This window comes from Pyrgilauda ruficollis, unplaced genomic scaffold, assembly GCF_017590135.1.
Source record: "Pyrgilauda ruficollis isolate IOZ18807 unplaced genomic scaffold, ASM1759013v1 scaffold5, whole genome shotgun sequence".
Classification (NCBI taxonomy): domain Eukaryota; kingdom Metazoa; phylum Chordata; class Aves; order Passeriformes; family Passeridae; genus Pyrgilauda; species Pyrgilauda ruficollis.
In genome coordinates this window covers 15482154-15502127 of record NW_024526599.1, presented here as the reverse complement: position 1 = coordinate 15502127, position 19974 = coordinate 15482154, and the positions used below count along the sequence as shown (strand labels likewise).

Below are 19974 nucleotides of genomic sequence, written 5' to 3'. Positions count from 1 at the left end.
TAAACACATGCTAATTATAGGAAAAGAAAATAGAAGATGAGAAAAAAAATGAGGCTTAATTAAATAGAAAGTAATTATGTGTATGCTAGGAATACATATTTGTTTCCACATATAAATCCATTAAAATAAATGCTCATATGGGAGATGGCACTGTATAAACTCAAAACCTCACCTTTTATTTCTAGGTGTAAGAGAAAAAGAACACACTTACCAATATGAGTGTTGTCCTTAAATACAGTCTTTTGGGGTAGAAATATTAAGTGCCGACTAAATTTTTCATCAGTGCTGGAATCCAAGTTCAAGACATCTTCTGATGAACAATTTACATCATAAAATTCTTTTAATTTTTGGCTGACAAGCTGAAATTATAAACATTAATTATGTTGTTTTACTCTAGTAGTTGTATCTACAAAACCTAACACAAGTTCAGATTCTACATTTTTCTCAAGTTCTTTTTTTTTTCCTCAGTTTGAACATACAAATAATGTAATTCAAACCAACCCATATCAAGTTTTAACCAAGTTTGACATAGACTTTATTTCCTTAAATAAGCAAGTCACTTAACACTTAACTAACAGTGATAAGCTGAAAAGACTTCCAGTTTCTCAGGTCAAAGTCTGGCTAGGAGGCTTTACCCTGCAGGCTGTTTTGCACCACAAAGCAGTTCACACCCGCAGTGACAATGTTTGCCATGCAGACTCACCACGAGTGGAAGACGAGGCTGTCATGGTACACAGGACTGGTGAGCTAATTCACTGTGATGATTTAGCTAATTCATGGGTTCCACCCAATGAACAGTAACTAAGCAGAAAACAGATTTCACTCTAAATTAGCTTTAAAAAAACCCCTTTTATAAACCAAGGTAGTGATTACTCATGTTTAGGACTGGGACTCAGAACTAAAGATCTGGAAGCTTTGGGTTTTAGCAGCTCAGATCCCCCACCCAGCAAATCCAAAACCCTCTTCTTAACCTGAGGAATCTACATTTCAGAGCTGATCCACAATGCATAAACCCCTCCAGATTCTGTATCAATGAAGGGTTCTTTGTGAAGGAATTACCTCAATAATCTTTTACTTTTGTTCACTTCTAGCTAGAGACATGTAGGTGACAGAAGTCTCACAGACATCCACTCACAATGAGATCTTATTAAAACAGAAGATATTCTTCTAAAAACATATGAATGGCATATTGAACTTGCAGAGAGTTCATTTACAAAAAAAAAAAAAAAAACTGCAATAAAATGGAAACTGCACTATTTCATAAAATTGATAATTAGTAAAGGTATTTAATTTTAGATAAAAAAATTGGTAAGTGCAGCCACATGATGCTCTCTACATCATCATTTAACTAAATTATAATGAACTGTCATCTAAAGAAACTTTCAGGAGAGATTTATCTAAGCCTTAATATACACCTGCAGCATTAGGCAAGGGGAATGAACTGAGGAATATATGAATGGAACTTTTATTGAGGTATTTATTGATTTAAAGAGTACCTAAACATTCCTTCAGTTTTACAGCTTTGAAGTGGCAGAGCACATGACACAACCTTCAAAAGTAAACCTACCATGTCAGTAAACCTACCATGAATGCAAACAGTCCAACAGCCATCATTCTTTATTTTTGTCTCTCAATTAAATTTTTTGTCTCACACTTAGATTAAACCCTTGCTTTAATTAAAACAGTATTTTTACTTACTTAAAAATAATCACTGGGTCTGCAATTCTTTTAATTGTACTATAGCATAATCAATATAAAGTGGTAAATTGGTTTCATATTAAATTCATAATAAATTCATATTCATCTACAGCATGACTTTGCTCCAGTTTACCTCAATTAACTTCATGACCATACTCTTGCCATCTGCATCAGGATTTGCTGGTTTGTAAAACTCCAAATCAAAATAAAGTTTGCAAGCATCTTTTTCAGGAATTACTTCATAGCAATGCATAAGACTTGTTTTGCAACCTTGGCTAAGGAAAAACAAAAACAAATCACAACTTCTCATGATAAACATTATGAGCATCATAAACATGCTTATCAGTTGCAAACAAGGATCCCACATATTTTATTCTGCAATCAACCATCCATATTAAAAAAATGTAGCAGCCCTATAATGCTTTGAAAAATTTGTAACTAACATCAGCATCAAGTATCAGCAAAGATTGTCTGGCCCATAATTTAATTTTGTAGAGTACTCTCCTCTCCATGCCCCCCCCAGTCTTACAATACATACAGAAATGTTGAGAATTCAAGGAAATATGAAAACTACAGTAAAAAACTTAAGTTATCATTCATAGGTCTATAGCACAAACAAAGAGATTATATGGAGTTTTTTCTAACTAAATTAAAAAATAATCCCACCGTCAGTTTCAGAAAAAAAATCAGGCTTTATGTATTAAATTTGACTCAGACTTCTTTCACTTCATAGCCAAATGTTTTATTGTAAAAGAAACAAATGGGGGAAAAGTTCAGTTCATGACTGAATTGTCAATACTTGGAACTACATCAGGCAAATGCAAACCCATAAATCAGTTTCCAGACATCTGCATTAACGCCCACTGAAACTGGTGTATGACTAGTCAGAGAAGTATGTTTTTGTCATGTGTTGGTATGATCCCCTGAGGAAAGCTGACAGCAAGAGCAAAATCTACTGTTAATAAATTTCAGCTCAACAGACAGAGTACTTAATCCACAGGAAATAATGGCAACCTGCTACTCAAAAGAAAGTTAAAACCCACTACAGAATATATTGCTTTGTCCTTGTGAAGATTTTTCCCACTGCCAAGAAGAATCCTCAGGTAACCCATTACAGCTCCGTGCCACTCAGAGCAGCAGATGGCTTCTGGGAATACCTATCCACTGCTAGCTCCTACTAGGTAGGATAGCCAGTATACCCTAACTTTTACTAACATACAGGGCACCTTCTCAAATACTCACGTGTAATAAAACCAAAGCTCTTCATATGTTGTCACAAGGTAAAACCTCTGTCCACTCTGTGTGTTCTTTTCCAAAGCAAACACATGAACATCCTTTCCAAATAAAAAATTGAATGTTTTTTGTTAGTTTTATTCAAACAGTTCAAAAAAAGTCTTCCTAAGTTCCTACTTGGCAACAATTAAAGGTTAATAAATACTAGAGAACTATAAACAGATCACTTATCCTTTTCCACATTCAGTAGCATCTAGTTTTAATTTAGAACATCATTCTGATTTCAGTTACATGGGTACACTTTGAAGCTTTTCTTTGCTGTGCAGTAATGAAAACTATTTCCTCTGTAAACTCTTGGTTTTTTCTGATCAATATCAAGTGCATCTAAAGCGAGGAGGAACCATGTCCTGAAAGGAGCAGCCTCATGGATATGATGACAGTATAAGCTTTATGGGCAAATATTCTTCAGACATTATGTTGTTTAGATCCAAAAATGGAAATCTGAGAAGAAAATAGAAAAAAACTACTGCCAAGCCAATGAGAACCCATTTTGGAAAACAGGCTGCCAGGATTACTTAAATACCTGAAACAGGTATGGAGAAAAACTCAATACTTTCTTTAAAAACAGCAATCAATTTAAAAAGTGTTAAACTGAAAAGAGAGGATACCTTTCACACAATATTTATTTGGCTAATCACTTCCAATCATCTGAACTTGCTACTCAGATGCCACTGGAGAGTTCTTGTGTTTTTATTTAGTCTCTGCCTCTTCTTTGTCTCTTTTTCTTCCTCATTTTTTTCCTCTTCTTTTTTCCTACTCAATTCTCACTACCTCCCCATTCTCCTGCCCACCCTGACAGCTTGGTCATCTTGAGAAGGAGCAAATTTGTCACTACAATGTTCCCAAAAAGAACTTTCACTTCAAAGTTAACACCACATTTCAACTTGTATGTTAGAACAGAACTTAGAGATACCTCCAGTGCAACGTGACCTACAAAGACAAAAAAAACCAAACTTGCTCTTTCAGGATTGGGAAGAAAAATATCTTGCAAACTGATAAAGACTTCACTACCTAACAGCAATTTTAAATGATGTTCAATCTTGAAAGTATAAAAAGAGTAGAGACATTTCCCTGACACATAATATACCTCTTCGCAGGATTTTACATAATTAAAAGCTTCAGCCTGTCGAGAAAATATTTTCCAAACAGAGGATGGCATAGAGGGTTTGGACAGTCTTGGTCTATAAACTGTAGGAAGAGGATTTCTTTCATAGTGAGATGCTAGCTCTTCCACCTTCTTCAGTCTTTCTTGCCATTGTCTCTTCATTTCTCCTAAAGCAATTACAGATAGTCAAATCAGTATTAATCCGTTTGCAAGGCAATTTTAATTTGGATATATCCTGTACTCCTCACTGCTTTTGATTCTGGTTTTGTTGAATGTAATTTATTAATTAACTGGGAGTAGCCAATATTCCAAATTAACACCCAACCTTGCTATGATACTCATTTTAATATTAAATGTCTTTACACTGTTTTGGAAGTACAAGAGCTTCATATTAACACTATCAAAGGTAAACACAACAGAATAAAGACACAGAAAGGAGGCCCAGGAATTTTCATTTTTGTCTACAGAATGGTATTACACTCCTCAGAAAATATACAAACTGTTGACTAGGCACACAACATCAGTAAAGAGTAAAAAAATACTAAGAGTAAAAGTAAAAAAAAATACTGAGAGTAAAAAAATATTTTTCCTTTATGGTTGGGGAGACAAAAGAGATAATTAATTTGTATGGCTAGGACAATATTTGAGTTCATAGGAGGAGTTAAGACTTCAGTGACTTCAGCTCTGAGCTCTGTATCTTGAAGCAAAAGAACTAAAATCCAAAATGAGAGCTCTGTTCTCCACTGCTGACCTTTGCTATTGATCACTCATACTTTCACCTGCTTTAAAAGCTCATATATTTTTCAGAACCTTAAAACAGCAATCTTATCTCTTTTCAAGAAATAGAACCATGCAGTAACTCTTGCTATCTTGCAACCTTTAAGCTTCTAGATCCATAAAGTAATCCAAATGCTGCAGAGTAATGTAGTAAAGCATAAACACACATATGTACAATTATCTGTAACTGGAACACCTGCAAATCAGTAAAAAGCACTGCCAGGAAACTGTGAAACAGAGGAAGAGAGGCAAGAAGTAACAAACATGAAAGGAAATCTTGTTCTGCCCAGCATAACCACTTGGTTCTCCTAACAGCTCCTGGGTTGCAGTGAAAGATAAAAATGAAATTGAGCATACTCAAAAGTATCCAAACAAGCTAGATTCACAGGGCGAATTTCAGTATTTAAATATTCTTGTGGAGCCTCAAAGCCCAAATTTTAGATCCTCTCATTTCCCCCTCCAAGTTTTCCACAGCAGAAGTTCCTGGACACTTACATTTCTGCCCACTGTTCTAAGCCTGCCAATGTCTTGATAGTCAGTGCCTGCATCAAGTCTAAAAACAGAATGTTTTTTCTCTAGCAGGGGTCAAACATATTACCTCTATCCCCCTTGTCCATCTTCTGACCTGTGCATTTTCTTCACTCCTTTTTTGTGCTCTTAGTTTCTTCTCTGGGAATGAAAAGTTATAGATAGCAATCAGCATTTCTCAGAAGTGCTAACAAAACTTTCAGTTTCATTTTGATGTTGCTGGCTGTAAATTAACTGGGTGCAAAAGACACCCCTACATCAGCATTTTTCCACAAGATGACCATTATAAAAGGAAAGTGAAGCAGAAAACCCATAATTCTTTATTAATTTTAAACTTTCTAATTATATCAGGCTGTATTTTTGCAGAAACACAGCTGGGAGGATACCTGAACCTGAGAGAAGGGTGATGACCCTTACTTTAAACTGAAACCTATCATGGTTCTTGCAGTCCAAACACCTGGTCTCTCAAGAGTCCAACATGTCAAGTCCTTTCAAGGCAATTTCAATTCCTGTGTGAACCATACCACAACACATCTATTTAGAGCACATACAAGCAACACTTACGGACCAGCCTTCTGAGTTCACTGGGAAAATCTCATTTCAGCGTCCCTTCTTACATCCCACCAGAAATAAAGGCAGTACTTATTTTTGTTTGACTTGACTGAAAGAAATTTTGTCACCAACATGTTTGGACTTCAGTGTTAGTGACTCAGCAGGATGACTACATGGGTAGTCTGGAAAAATGTCTCCTGAGCAATGACTTAAAGAGCTTGCTATTTCATTTTCTCTATTTTATGGAAGACTTCTTCTCCCTTTACCTCTCATGATAACGACAAAACATATTACCCACACCTGCTGACAACTGCAGCTGAGACATGCAAATCACCTGCTACTCAAAATAACACTACACTTATTTCCTGGCTGGTGTGTATCATGCAACATAATTCTACAGCAGAATTCATGGTTCGTCCTTGACACAAATAAATCCATGAGATTTTCTCCCAGCTACTGATTCAGCCTAAGAAGAACACATTAAATTCCTTAACATTAGTGAAAATTAGCTTAGCTATCCCTACCTTGAGCTGACAAGTGGCATATTAACAGACACTACTCATCTTCCCAACAACAACTGTTTATCTTGCCCTCCTGATAGAGGAAGTGCCCTCTACAGTTACAGGATCACGGAATGGCTCAGGCTGGAAGGGACCACAGTGCATCACCTGGTCCTACCTCCCTGCTCAAGCAGGGTCATCCTAGAGCACATGGCACAGGACTGTGTCCAGTCAGTTCCTGAGTATCTCCGGTGGAGGAGACTTCACAACCCCTCTGGACAACCTGTTCCCCAAATTAAGACTGCAAGTGCAGAACTCACTACGTCAGACCTGGGGATAAGACCTGAAAAAGTAGGTTAGTACCTCTTAGGAGAAGCTGGAATACACAGCTTCCAATGTTATCTGACTTCTGCTACTGAAGGTCAATGTACAAATATGAAACTAACTGACCTGAAAGTTGATGATGAAGCCAAAATCAGCCCTCAGTGTCAGAGCGCTGTTGCGCAAGGCAGGTCTGTGGGCAGCCAGGGACAGTCACCACAGAGGTGGGCAAAAACCCTGTCCAAGAGAAGGTCCTGCCGTGGTACAGGCAGATCACCCACAGGGATCTCACTCACTGAGGTCATGAGAGGGGCTGCTCATTTAGTAATTGTCCCCACAGATTACTCTAAGTGGCCACTTCCTTTACAAACCACCATTCTTTCAGAATCACAGAATGTTCTGAGTTGGAAGGATCATCTCTAATCCAACTCCCAGCACTGCACACGACCACCTCCAAAAGTCACCATATACACCACGCACCTAACAATGCTGTCTTGAGCAATGCTTCTGGATCTCTGTCAGGTTGGTGCTGTGCCCTCTTCCCTGGGGAGCCTGTTCCAGTGCCCAAACACCCTCTGGGTGAAGAGCCTTTCCCCAATACCCAGCTTAAACCACTCCTGACACACCCTTCTCCATCCTCATGGTGCCCAAAACTGCACACAGCATTTAATATGAGGCTGCACCAACATAGTATAAACGTACCAGAACGGCACATTTGTTTCAGCAGGCATAGGAACTCAAACAACAGCGAAACCCGACAAGGTTTGGGTTACACCATTCACACCGAAGAGCAGCAAGGCCAGCCGGACCCGGCTCAGAGCCCGCAGGGCGCGGTAGCTCAGTGCTCCGCCATAGGGCCCAGCCCGGCGAGCGGAGCGGAGCGGAGCAGCCACCCCTCAGCCCGGCCTCGCACGGCTCGCTCCGCGCCGGGAGGCCCGCCCGGCCGGGCCCGCCTCGCTCGGGCCGCTCCCGCCACACCGACTCACTCACCGCCGGCGCGCGCTCCCCGCCGCCATTGGAGCGGCTGCCCGCCCTGCGCGGGGCGGGGCCGGCGGGCCGGGCAGCGGCGGGGCTTTCTCGGCGCCGAGCAGCGCTCCGCTAAGCCAGGCTCGGGAAGACGCAGGTCAGAGCGCAGCGAGCAGGCGGTGAGGCCGGTGGGTGACGGCGGTGCCGGGATGCGGGTGCGGCGGCGGCGCTGCCGAATAAAGCGGGGCGGTGGGGTGGACCAGGCTGTGGCTCTCCAGGCCCGCGTGGCCGCCCGCATCTCTCCCGGAGGAAGTCGGCTGCGGGGAGCAGGAGCGGAGCCGCGTTCCGCCTGGGGCGGGCCCGGCTGAGAGAGCCGCTCCCCCAGCTGCCCGCGGGGCTCCCGGCCCCGCAGGCCCGGCGGTCGCTCTGTCGGTGGTGGGCGCGGATGAGCCCCGGCCTTGGCTGCGGGCCCGGCGGGAGAGGCGGCCGCGGTGCCATCCCAGCGCCGCCGCTCCCCCTGCCCGGGGGCAGAGCGCGGGCCGCGGGTGTTAGCTGTCCAGAAGCCTGAGGTAGCTAGTTTGTTCCCTTTCAGCCTGTCTCTGTGGAGAAGCTGTTGAAACAGAGGGCAGAAAGAAGGAAAAGAAAAGAAAGGCGCTGTAATCCTGAGCTGCTCTCTGGTGACCCTCGGGAGACCATTAACCGGAAACGCGGGGTCAAAGCTGTGTTTGGATCTTCCAAAACAAAGCGCGCTGAGCCTCGTCTGTGCCGAGGAAAAGCGTGCTTGGGGTCCTGCAGGCGCTGTGGCTAACTTGTGATAAAGCGTGTAAAAGGCCCTGCCCGAGGTGTGTTGTGCCCTGCCTGTTCCTTGCTGGGCTGAAGGATAGGGCTGGCCGTCTGTAGTCTTTCACCCTGTAACTCACAGTTCTTCCTTCAGGTATCTGCTTGTGGGTTTCAAACTAACACGCCGTGCCCTTCGTGTTAAAGAACCTGATATGGCTGCTGCTTATAGCGGCGGTGATGTGATTAATAGCTACAGGTGAATTAATAACTCAAGGGTCTGAGCTGTACTCGGAGTAATTCAGCTGATTTTACAGCTTCATGCTGAGTACCCAAAAGTCTGTTTGTTTTGGAAGATCAGAATGCCGGCCCAGTGTCAGGGTTTTCCAGCAACTGCATCCAGACCAGAAGCAATGGGAAGAGCTGTCTCAGCCTTCCATCTGTGGTAGCACTATTTAGTAGGGGGATAGTGCCTCATAGAAAATGTAATGCTATATTTAAAATGTTTTTTGTTTTTTAATATAGTCTGCTTCTATATTTTCCTTCTGTTATTAGTTAGATAATTATTGTTTAGCGTTATACATTGTAGAGGGGAAAATTTTTAATTTGCATGTCTGCATTAGTATCATGATATGGCATGTATATGTTCATGTACAAAAAATACCTTCTTTGAATGCTTGACATTTTCTCTTGCAGTCATGTGATGTGGAAAACTGCCCTTTTCCTATCTTTAAGGAGATGTTTAACATTGCTGATGTCTGTTTTGAACATGTGTTTTAGTAGTGCTATTCTCACTGCTTTGTAGCGACATATATATACTGAACATGTGTTGTCTCCTGTGGTTTGCATATTTCAGGATCCAGTTGGTCAGTAAAGACAGTTTAGTTATTTGCTTTCTCCTGTCTCAGAAGCTTTGGTATTATTTTTATCACTATACCATTCATTTCTGTTGTTTCTTTAAAAAGAAACCTGGTGATTCTTTTGGCAGTGGTGACACATGATGATGTGAATTTATTTTCACTAGATCCAGGTAGAATAAGTAAATCCAGTCTGGAATGGAGTAAAAAGTTGTTTTATTTATTGTTTTCTCTTATCAAAAGAAAAGCATTGGAACAACTGCATTTATGTAGGGGAAAAATATTTTCGCTCTTATTGCTGTACAGAGAGACATTGGTCATTTTTTGGTAGCTTGCAGAGCATAGCATTGGACCTTTTTGAACCATTTTATTTCCTACTACTTAGTATATGTAAAGGTCATTTAGCATCACCTTTGTATTTACTGTCTCTGTCTCATTTTTTTTAATTGTGTTTTTTTCAGATACAATAATATAAAATAAGCTTCCTAAAATCTACAGAATGTATTTTGCTAGATTATAAAAATGCTGTTGTTCTTTTCAAGAACTTGTTTTTTATATTTCCTTATAATTAAAAGCTCGTTTTATCTAAGCTTTCAGAGAAAATAACATCAAAGAGCAGAATAAAAATCTGTAATAAATTTTTAAAGCACTGCCGTGATTTCTTCCCCCCACATCTCCCGCCAGCAGGATGAGATCATCCTCCACAGGGAAATGCATGGCATCACTGCATTACCTAAAGCAAGATGAGGCAATTCTTAGTGGCCTGTTAGAATCAGCACCATCCTCCAGAGAGCACTGCTATTACCCTGATCGCTGCTTTAGAGCACAAAGGACCCTGCCGGCTCAAACACTTGAGTGCTGGCAACAGAAGAGAAATCTCTTTGTGGGTGTCTTTTGTTCTTTAAAGAAGTGCAGGTGACCTGGTGCCTGAGGGTGCTCAGGAATTGATGGATATTAAAAGTGAGTTACAGATTCTGTTCTGAAGGTAAACCATGCACATTTCAAATACTTAACGTGTTACAACCAGTTTTTCTAGACAATCCCTATAGCTTCTGTCGAGTCTCTCAGACAAGCTCCAGTTTGATGAAGTAGACTGCAGGAAGCTCTAACACTTCATTGAACAATTGTAACTGTAGGCTGTGAACTGGGCTTGCAGAGGCCTTAGTAAGAAATATTTTTATGATACAGTATTGCAAGTTGTGTTTTACATTTTTCAGAAAGAAACTAATATCATTTGTTGTAATTGTAGGTTTTGCTAGCTATTTCTTCCAATTTCATTGTTTCTTTGGCGCTGGATCAAGGACAGCAGTTTTACAGCCTTAAAATTTAAGGCTGTTAAAGGGTCAAGGAGATAAGTCTTATTTTGATGTCACTTAAATGTTGATGATCCCTCTTAGTGTTTGCATCCTGCCTAAACATTTATGTTGTAAGAAGCATTCAGTGCTGGCAGGGGTTTGCAGTTTGCTTAGGTGAGGCTGCTGCTGTTCAGCAGTTTGGTTGATGTGAACCCAGGAGAGTCTAATAAGCCCCTTACCCTCCCTCGAGATTCCAAGGGCTCATCTGTTGGCCAGAGAGTGTTAGACTCAGCCAAAGTACAGGGAAAGCTTTCTTGAAGTAGCTCTTGGTAGGTGGCTCATCTGATAAACAGGAGCTAGCCACATCTTATGGAAGCACATATTTACTAGTGTACACTCTCTCCTTCGTGGACTTGCAGCGCTGGCACTGCAGAACTTCACAGTGCCAAACAGCTGGGATCAACACCTGGGGTTTTGCAGAAGTTGATTTCTGTGCTGACATGGCTACACTGCTGTCAGTGCACCTGCTAGCTGGTTTTGATAATAGAGTTGGCACATGATGCTGTGCTTTTTTATATGGTGTGGCTGTTTATTACTGTTGTTAAACAAAGAACAGATGAAGGAAGTTAATCATTTCCCTCTCTTACTAACCCCAGCCACATTGAAGGGTTTGGGTTGTGCTCATGCACCTAGTTCTTCTCCAGAAGGAAGAGTACGAGTGGCATCAGAATGGTGGGCCAGTCTGCTTGGGTGTTTTCCTACAAATTTTGCTCAGGCTGAGAGCTCAGGAAAGCTGAGAACTAAAGCCAAGGATATTGTAGTAGGGATGGTTGAAAAAGTCATAGAAAATCCTGAAGCTGGGCTGTGCTGGAGCAGAACTTACAGCATCCTTGTCAATGAAAGGCATTCTTTCCAATTGCTGCGGATCAGAAGCTTTTTTCTGGCAGTGCTAATGTTCCCTGCTCTCTAGGGTTGGATCACTGTCATGCCACAGGTCGTAGGTATTTGAATTGCCCTTTAGAGCTGCTTGCTGTTTTCTTCCCACAGGGTACTTTTAATGAATTAGACTTTGAAGTTAGGATGGATGAATCCAGATCAAGAGGCTAGGCAGTCTAGTTCAGCATTGTAGATTTAGTTCCTACCCCATGATACTGTCTTTAAAGTAAATTTCTAAAATGTAATGATAAAATGTATTTTAGACACTTTATTTCTAAAATACTAAGCTTATTTAATATTTTGGTAATTTGATTTTCAGGAAATTTCCTGAAAATGTTTGCTGCATTACGTAATACAGTTGTCAAGTCTGGAATGATTTGGTGAAGAAGAAGATTTAATTGTATCAGTGCTCTGAAATAATATTCAGAGTAACATTGAAGATCTTTTGAAGCCTGTAAAAATGTGTCTTCCTAGAAACAAGTTTAGAAAGCAGGTTATACATAACAAAATCAATGCTTCTGATGCATCAGTAATTGTTTCCACAAAAATGGGCATTTGTGCTGTACTAACAAAAGTACAGATGCAAAGTTGATACTTAGTATAATAATAATAATAATATCATGATGTGAAATGGCAAGTATCGTTTGCCCCAAAGAACTTCAGCCTTGAATAAGAATCTTCATCATATCTGACCAGCAAATCTTGATACTTGGTCTGGTTATTTATACCTTCTTATTTACCATAAATATATCTGCTAAAGTCTTTTTTCAAATTCTTGCCTTGTAATGCCTTGTTTGACTTCTTGAGGTCTCAGCACTTCTAAGCATTTATTACTTTGTCCTATCTAGTAGTTTAAATTTATGGTGCATGTTTGTTTTCTGACACTTGAGTTTAAGGTACCTTGTGGTAGTATGTTCCATGAGTGTACACAAAGTAACTGTGGAGGAGGTTGAATGCTTTTGAATTGATTTCTGCTTTGGTATCCATTATAATTTATTGTCCCGTGTTCTCATAAAAGTAAATAGCCCACAGCATAGGGTTCATTTCATCAACTGATTTAAATGATATTGTTGTAGTTTTATTTTACTACTATTGCAATTGCCTTCACGTACAACAGAATGGGATGCACTGATGTTTCATTTGAAATGGAATGCAGAGAAATGACTCATTTCTCAAACTACTATGACCTCATTTCTAATCTATGTTAGTCTTTGCACATATCTAATAACTTGTATTGCTTGATTTTTGGTTCTTAATTTCTAATGCATCTGGGGACATTGCAATATTTAAAGATTGTTTTTGATTTATTTCTCTCTTACCTTGCTTTTTGTAGGTTTTTTCAATGATTTGGTCATAGAGATCTGCAGACTTTTTCCAGAGCTCTTTTAGAAGGCAATAATTAATGTTCTTCTTTCAAATATAAAATGTGTAGAGATTACTCAGAAAGCTTTTTTTTTTTTGCCTACTAATATTCTAGGCTAAAGTTATTCTGTGAGCTGTCATAAAACTTCTATTTTCTTGCATTTTCAAGCTGATAACTGAAAGCAATAATGACAGACATAGGAGATGGACCACATCTGAGGGAAGATCTGGCAGATGCAAAATCTATTCCAGGTTTTAAAGGGTAAGTGAGGTACTTTTGGTTTAAGTCTTCAATTTAAGTCTGGTCAGCAGTTTATGTCTAAGAGATTATATGTGCACAATCAATCCTTAATATCACTGGGCTAAGATTTTAAAGTTTAGCATGCTATCAATTACTTACTAAGAAGCTGTTGTGGCAAGGGATGTCTCAGCCTCAAGGAGTAACAGAGAGGCATCTCTGCTCGAGGGGAGATCCTGGTGTGCATCCTGCTGTATGTGGAGTAGGACAAGTGGCTTACAGTCATACTTGCGTATGAGCCATACTTTGGGATAGTGTGTGCTCAGCTAGCCCTTAGATGTTGAAGAAGACTTACGGCTCTTAGCTATTGTGTTAGCTGTCTCCCCAAAGTCCAGCTTCATCCAGATGTATCTATCGTGCTGGTGGCTATTGCTTAAGCAGAAAAGGAGCACACATCTGCCACATCTTTTTAGGTTTTAAATGTTTTCTTGTGAAAATTCAATGATAGTAACTTCTCTTTAGAATTCAGAACAGATTTGCTTTCTCAGAGTTAACCTTTCCTCCAGGTACATAGATTTCAAAAGATGATAGTAAAAAAGCCCAACTGATTTCTTGTTGATACAGTAATTGCCATCCTTAAACTAAGTTTTCATAGTTTTCATATTCTCCTGTGCAGAGGCATTGCAATTTTAAGCACAGTTCTTTCTTGATTCTTTTAATTTCAAGCTTGTTGCAAGTTCCACAGAAAGTTACTACAAATGCAACCTCAGCAGTTTCATTTGGCTTGCTAAAATAGCCTATTGTTGTCGTTATTTTGAAAAGAGAGATCAGAAATTAACGCCTAAATTTTGTCTGGTTTCTATACAGAAAGAACCTACCTGCTAGCAAGTCTATGGACTCTGGAATTCTGCCAGACTACAGTTACAGAATGGATTATCCAGAGATGGGGGAATGTGTAATAATAAACAATAAGAACTTCTACCGACATACTGGTACCACTCACAAGTTTTTTACTTTTTTCCTTAATTTAGATAAATTCACGCTCTGTGTTATTCTTCAAAATTGAATATGCAGACCAGTTTTGATTGCACTCTAAAATTAGGTCATGGGTGTGATTCATTTCAGTCCATTCTTCCAAATATGCACAGAGGGAACACATTAGGGTGTAGCAGTAATGAGGAGGAAAATTTATCAGCAGTACAAGTCTGTCTTACCTTTGTGTCATGATTTCTATTTGTCAAATTAAATTCTTCTTATGTCCTTAAATAGATAAGTATATATAAAAATAAGATGCAGATAAATCTACAATAGAGGTACAGAGAATGGGAGATGGTGTGCCCATGTAACAGTGCAATGTTGTCTCTGCTAGAGTGGATCTGGAATTATGGAATATTTCAGACTGATACCGTTATAAACAAGAAAAATAACTTGGCTCAATCAGACCATGCCATCTATATAATATAAACAAATAATACATTTCTCTTGTGTATAGGGATGGCGCCCCGTTCAGGTACAGATGCAGATGCTGCAAGTGTCAGAGAAGTTTTTATGAAGTTGGGATATAAAATAAAGATCAACAATGATCTTTCATGTGAGGGCATTTTTAAACTATTGAAAAATGGTAAGTTATTATATGTTGTGTGTGTGTATTAAGTCAACCACTGTTTCCAAATACATCTCTAGCCCTCACATCTCTTCTTTCTGGGTTCTTTTAGATGCTATTTCACACCTTCTGGTGATTTATTGCTAAGGATGACATGTGCATCATAGTTTCTATGTTTATCCATCTTAGCTGTCTCTCCATCTTTTGTGCCATGACTGTTGTCTCCGTATACTTTCTCATCTTCTAAAGAAGGATGGAAAAAAGGCTGAAACTTAAATGCAGACTGATTTATATTCTGACCCTGGGATCACTGAACCTCTGTGAGTTGGAAAAAAACTGCTAGATTGGGTAGAGGGGTTCTGTGCTTAATGCTTAGTGGTGTGGCCCAAAGAGGAGTTCTGATTGAGGGACCAGAACTGCAGGTGTGTGGACTGAATTTTCTTTTGGATAAACAACTCAAATTTTGTTTAACTTGTGAAACAAAACACCCTTCTTTCAAGTGAGAGCTTTATACTACTGTGTCAGTTCTGCTTTGTTTGGACTTGGCTACATCCAGACCCATACATTAAATGGTGCCTGGAGGTGTCAGTAGCCCTGGAACACAGGCCATTCTAGTTAACTGTTGGAAGGTTCTCTGCCATGACTGGGCCTCATGCCCACTAGTGCTGTCCCAGACTGTTCCAGGTCATACTTATCAGTGAAAGTGTTCCAGTGATTATTCCCAACAGCAGTTAGCCTGCAGCAACCCTGTCTTGGTTTTTGTGTTTGGTTTTGTTCTTTGGGGTTTTTTTGTTTGTTTTTTAATGAAAGTGTTTGCTAACATAGATTTAGGTTCTTTAGTGCCAGTTAATATTTATGCCAGAAAATGTTCCCAGACATGGTTAATTCATTAGTATTGTTGCAGCTGGTCTGTTGACAGTAGCTGAAAATGTGACTCTTCTAAATGCAGTGCTTGTCCATAAATTGTAGAAATGCCTGAGTGTACATCACTTGAGTAAAGTTGAAACAATTCATTTCTTCTAGAAGAAGATATTTAGTGTTTTGTTAAGCACAAAACAGTAAGACTTCCGATTTAGGGACTATTTTTATTTTTCATCTACAAACTCTTGCATCTTTTTGAGTTACCACTCATAATTTCTTTTGAATCCTTTCTTTTAACCTTGTTTGTATCTCAATAAATTTGAAAAAGTCATCTTGGTCCTCAAGTACATTTCCCACAATATCAGGCAACAAAAGACATAGGAGAATATAGATTCTATGCTATTTGTATACCACAAAATGAAAAAAAAAAACAAACTATATATTTACACTTTATATCAAGCTTAAATAACTGTAAGTGCAAAATTAAGAGGATTCAGAAATGTTTCTAGACCTCACCACAGGTAAAAAGTGAGAGAGAAGTGTACTGCTAGTACCTGCAGGAGCAGCAACAGCCGTCATGCTACATTTATTTCCCATGTAATCCAAGTAGTTGAAGCATCAACTTCAACTGGAAAGAGAGGAAGGCTTTCTCCTTTGTTTCCCAAAACCCAGGGTGTTCCATCAGTCCAATCCCAGATCATGAGACTGACCATTATTGCATGAATGAGGTATATCATTCCAACTTTGAGACGCTGTGGAAATACCCTTTTTGTCTCCTTACAGTATTCCTGGCCTTGCTCTGTGGCCCTGTCTTGCAGTGGGTAGGGCTGGCCCTTAATTTGGGGTTTCCTGTGCCCAGCCTCCTGAGGTAAAGTAAGCAGCTTCTTGTGTTCAGAACTGAAAACTCTTTGGAGGTTTCTGAACGTGCAAATTAGTTCTTAAAGACTTCTGTGACCTAGGAAGGATCAAATGTTCCAAATTTTTAGAGTGCAGGAAGTTAAGATAATTCTCTTTTCTCTTTCAAGTTTCTGAAGAAGATCACAGCAAGCGAAGCAGTTTTGTTTGCATCTTGCTAAGCCATGGCGACGAAGGATTGATCTATGGTACAGATGGGCCTCTGGAACTGAAAGTACTAACAAGCCTTTTCAGAGGTGACAGGTGCAGAAGTTTAGCAGGAAAACCCAAACTCTTTTTCATTCAGGTGATGTACAGCTGAACAGTGATGATCAAATCAGCCAGATAGTTAAGATAAAATACCATTTCCCACTAATTATTGGTGCAAAAAGTTAATCCTTTCTAAAATAGATTTGAATGTAATTACTTTCAGAGTAAGATTCTCTCCCGATCTCAAGTGGCACAATTTTCCCTGTTTAGGTAGTGTGTATTTATAACAGCTGGCATTGCATTAATTCTATGTATTAAATAAAATATTAGGTAATATTTTAATGAGTTTCTGAGTGCACTTTTGAATGACCCAAACTGTTTAGCTGGGTCATTAAACCCAAACTGTTTAGTTGATTTAAACAAATGTTACTACTTCTGAGTCTTGTCTAACGGAAATGACACATAAATTCTTGTTATTTTTGAAGATTTTAATCATGATATTATAATTTTTAAAACACAAAATATCAATGTTTTTATAATGATCACTGCCTTTACTTTTCTATTTTAATATTATTTTCCATTCTTCTTTCTACCAAATAGGCTTGTAGAGGGACAGAATTAGATTCCGGTATTGAGACAGACAGTGGATCAGAAGAAACAATGTGTCAGAAAATACCTGTAGAGGCAGACTTCCTGTATGCCTATTCTACAGCTCCAGGTGAGGACTGGATCCATGTCAGCCTGTACTCATGCTATAAATTATTACAGCTGGGAGTGGAACCCAGCCAGTGGGTGAATTCACTTGTCTGCAATGTCCTTTGGTCAGCTGAGGTCAGCTGTCCCAGTTGTGTCCCCTCACAGGATCTTGCCCAGTCCCAGCCCCTTGGTGGGGAATGTTGGGGAGGCAGCCCTGCTCAGCAGCAGCCAAAGCACTGCGGTGTTATCAGCACATTTCCAGCTACCAATGCAGGGCACAGCACTGTGAGAGCTGCTGTAGGAAAATGAACTCCTGCTCAGCCAGACCCAGTACACTCTTTCTGCTCAGCCAGACCAATACACTTTCTTATGGAAATAAATATTTACTTCCCTCAATGATTTTTTTAAATCTGACTTGATTTCTTGTTGAAGTAGTTGCTATTCTCAGTCCCTACAAAACCCTTACCAAACCCTGAATATATTCTTCTCACTTGCAAACCCTCAAATGTTCATCTGCTGAAAATTCAGTTAATTGGAGTTGTGCATATAATTTACAGCAAGAGGAAAAGCTATTATTCTCAGAGAACAAAACAATCAGATATGCAGAAGTGGATTATAAGTACCAGCATATTATTTGTCTACTGATTGTATTTGTGTTGCATCCTTTAGCAAAATTGGTAGTGGCAGAGCCCTTCATATATCCTATTTCCACTTACCAGAAGTAGGTTCAGTCTTTAATTCTGCACATATTCATGAAACTAATGACACTGAAACCCATTTTCCATCTGTACTGTCACCTCTTTGTATTTGTGTACCCCAAGAAAAGTAGTAAGTGATTAATGACTAAGATTGCTGCAGCAGAATATAACTTTCCTGACTTTTGATTTTCTTCCTACTTAAGGTTTTCTTAGATTATAAAAGATGACAGGATTAGAAAAAAATTTTGAGTTGGAATTTGTGGAGATTATAAAATTTAAATGTTGTTGGTTGGTGGTTTTGGCTTATTTTAAAACATTGGTTGCCATTGGAAGCAATGCATTGGTCTAATTGCTGACCTGTCCTGTATCAAAGGCTGTTCATCTCATCACTTTGACATTGCTCTCTTCCACAGGCTATTACTCCTGGAGGAATTCAGTTCAAGGTTCATGGTTTATTCAGTCACTGTGTGAAATGCTGAAGGAACACGCAAGGAAACTTGAACTCATGCAGATTTTAACTCGTGTCAATCGCAGAGTGGCAGAGTATGAGTCCTGCTCAACTCAACAGGATTTTAATGCAAAGAAACAGATTCCATGTATTGTCTCTATGCTCACCAAAGAATTTTATTTCCCTTCCTAAAACAATTTTTCAGTTCATGCTATTTATCTGCGTTTTATATGCAATATTAGTACAAAATACCACTGTTAAATCTGTTCACTACTGTGTGTGGCACAATGAAGTGTCTCAAAGTTAGATATATATCTGTTGTTAGAGATAAAACATAGTATGGCTGTGTAGAAATGCAAAGCTGAGTAGCTGAAGCAGATTTGAAAGTAACACTCTGAGTATTGCAAAAAATTAGGAAGGGGAGACTGAAAAAAGATCAGATCGTTTGTTGGAGCTATTTGTTGCTGCATTTCACTTTGCTGAAGGGGCAGAGAAAATAAACAGCTCTTGTAAATAGTTTGGTTTCAAATCTTACAAAGAAGATTCAGAATGTCACTGGTGGTAATATGATAGTAGTGTCGTCACACATTTCTTCGTAACTCAAGTTCTTAAAGTTTAGGTTATAAATTAACCTAAACTATTTTTACACTTTTGGGCATAAACTGTGGAAAACAGCCATTTCATATTTTTGCATACAATTACAAAGCATGTTTAGAGTACAGCCAGTTTTTCCTGGTAATTTGTGATAATTTACTAACTTTGTGTATGGAATATTAGATAAAACAATTATATCAGCATGGTAGCTGTTTCAAAATAAATTTTGTATTCCGACCTTGAAGCTGAGTGCCCAAGGGACCAGTCTTCCAAAATGTCTTTTTCTGCAGCTCCCTAAGGGTGGAGCTGTTGGGGCATATTTGGGGCTATAAGAACCAGTGCAAAAGGAAGTCTGCATTCTGAGCAGTCTCCTTTCCTCTTTTCAGCCTTAAATAATAATGGGTTGGCTCTGTGTGTGCCACATGTAATCTGTGTGAAAACCTGTATTTGTGGTACTGGAGAAATTTCACTTCATAATGCTAATTCCATGTGTTAACAAATAGGAAATTTATATCTCTTGACTCTGAATTTTGTGAGACAAACTTTTACAAAATTGCAAAACATTTTTGCTGATATTTCAACTTGCAGCATTCTTTTTAAGATAAGTGGAAGACAGAATATGAAATTATTATAGGTGCTTGTGAAACAATACTTGAAATCCTTTTAAAATTGTGTAGCAAAAACAATGTTGGCAAATTGATGTCCACTTCCAGAGGCATTTTCTACTTGGTTTTTTTTTTTTTTAATTAAATACTGTTTCTTGGA

The 19974-nt window shown here is 39.2% G+C and overlaps 2 protein-coding genes across 10 annotated transcripts in view; one reads left to right on the top strand and one right to left on the bottom strand.

The window, feature by feature from the left end:
• Positions 1 to 7889, bottom strand: part of PRIMPOL (primase and DNA directed polymerase) — a 16317-nt gene extending 8428 nt beyond the window's left edge. The window contains exons 1-6 of one of the 6 annotated variants that reach the window (XM_041479856.1): positions 7765 to 7889; positions 5472 to 5542; positions 4079 to 4263; positions 2941 to 3032; positions 1832 to 1973; positions 212 to 359 (exon numbers count right to left, since the gene is read on the bottom strand). In XM_041479856.1, coding sequence (XP_041335790.1) covers positions 212 to 359; positions 1832 to 1973; positions 2941 to 3032; positions 4079 to 4263; positions 5472 to 5490 — 586 coding nt within the window. In that variant the 5' untranslated portion in view covers positions 5491 to 5542; positions 7765 to 7889. Of the gene's footprint in view, positions 1 to 211; positions 360 to 1831; positions 1974 to 2940; positions 3033 to 4078; positions 4264 to 5368; positions 5432 to 5471; positions 5543 to 7254; positions 7315 to 7476 lie in introns of those variants that run through there. The other 5 variants (XM_041479855.1, XM_041479857.1, XM_041479858.1 and 2 more) reach the window with 5 other exon arrangements.
• Positions 7820 to 19974, top strand: CASP3 (caspase 3). Of its 4 annotated transcripts, none has more exons than XM_041479865.1 (8): positions 7822 to 7928; positions 8333 to 8582; positions 13137 to 13229; positions 14073 to 14197; positions 14698 to 14826; positions 16695 to 16870; positions 17374 to 17491; positions 18581 to 19974. In XM_041479865.1, exons 3-8 carry the CDS (start codon positions 13156 to 13158, stop codon positions 18805 to 18807), a joined length of 849 nt encoding a protein of 282 aa, XP_041335799.1. In that variant the 5' UTR covers positions 7822 to 7928; positions 8333 to 8582; positions 13137 to 13155; the 3' UTR covers positions 18808 to 19974. The 4 variants fall into 4 exon arrangements, with proteins under 4 accessions (XP_041335798.1, XP_041335799.1, XP_041335801.1 ...); XM_041479867.1 differs by having other exon boundaries at positions 8333 to 8674; XM_041479864.1 differs by lacking the exon at positions 8333 to 8582 and having other exon boundaries at positions 7820 to 7928.

Excerpts from the sequence above, each read along its gene's own strand:
- CASP3 (XM_041479864.1), top strand. The coding sequence starts at position 13,156 with ATGACAGACATAGGAGATGGACCACATCTGAGGGAAGATCTGGCAGAT. Across the intron at positions 14,198-14,697 it reads GAACTTCTACCGACATACTG|GGATGGCGCCCCGTTCAGGT; the intron begins GTACCACTCACA and ends TCTTGTGTATAG. Across the intron at positions 17,492-18,580 it reads TGCCTATTCTACAGCTCCAG|GCTATTACTCCTGGAGGAAT; the intron begins GTGAGGACTGGA and ends TCTCTTCCACAG.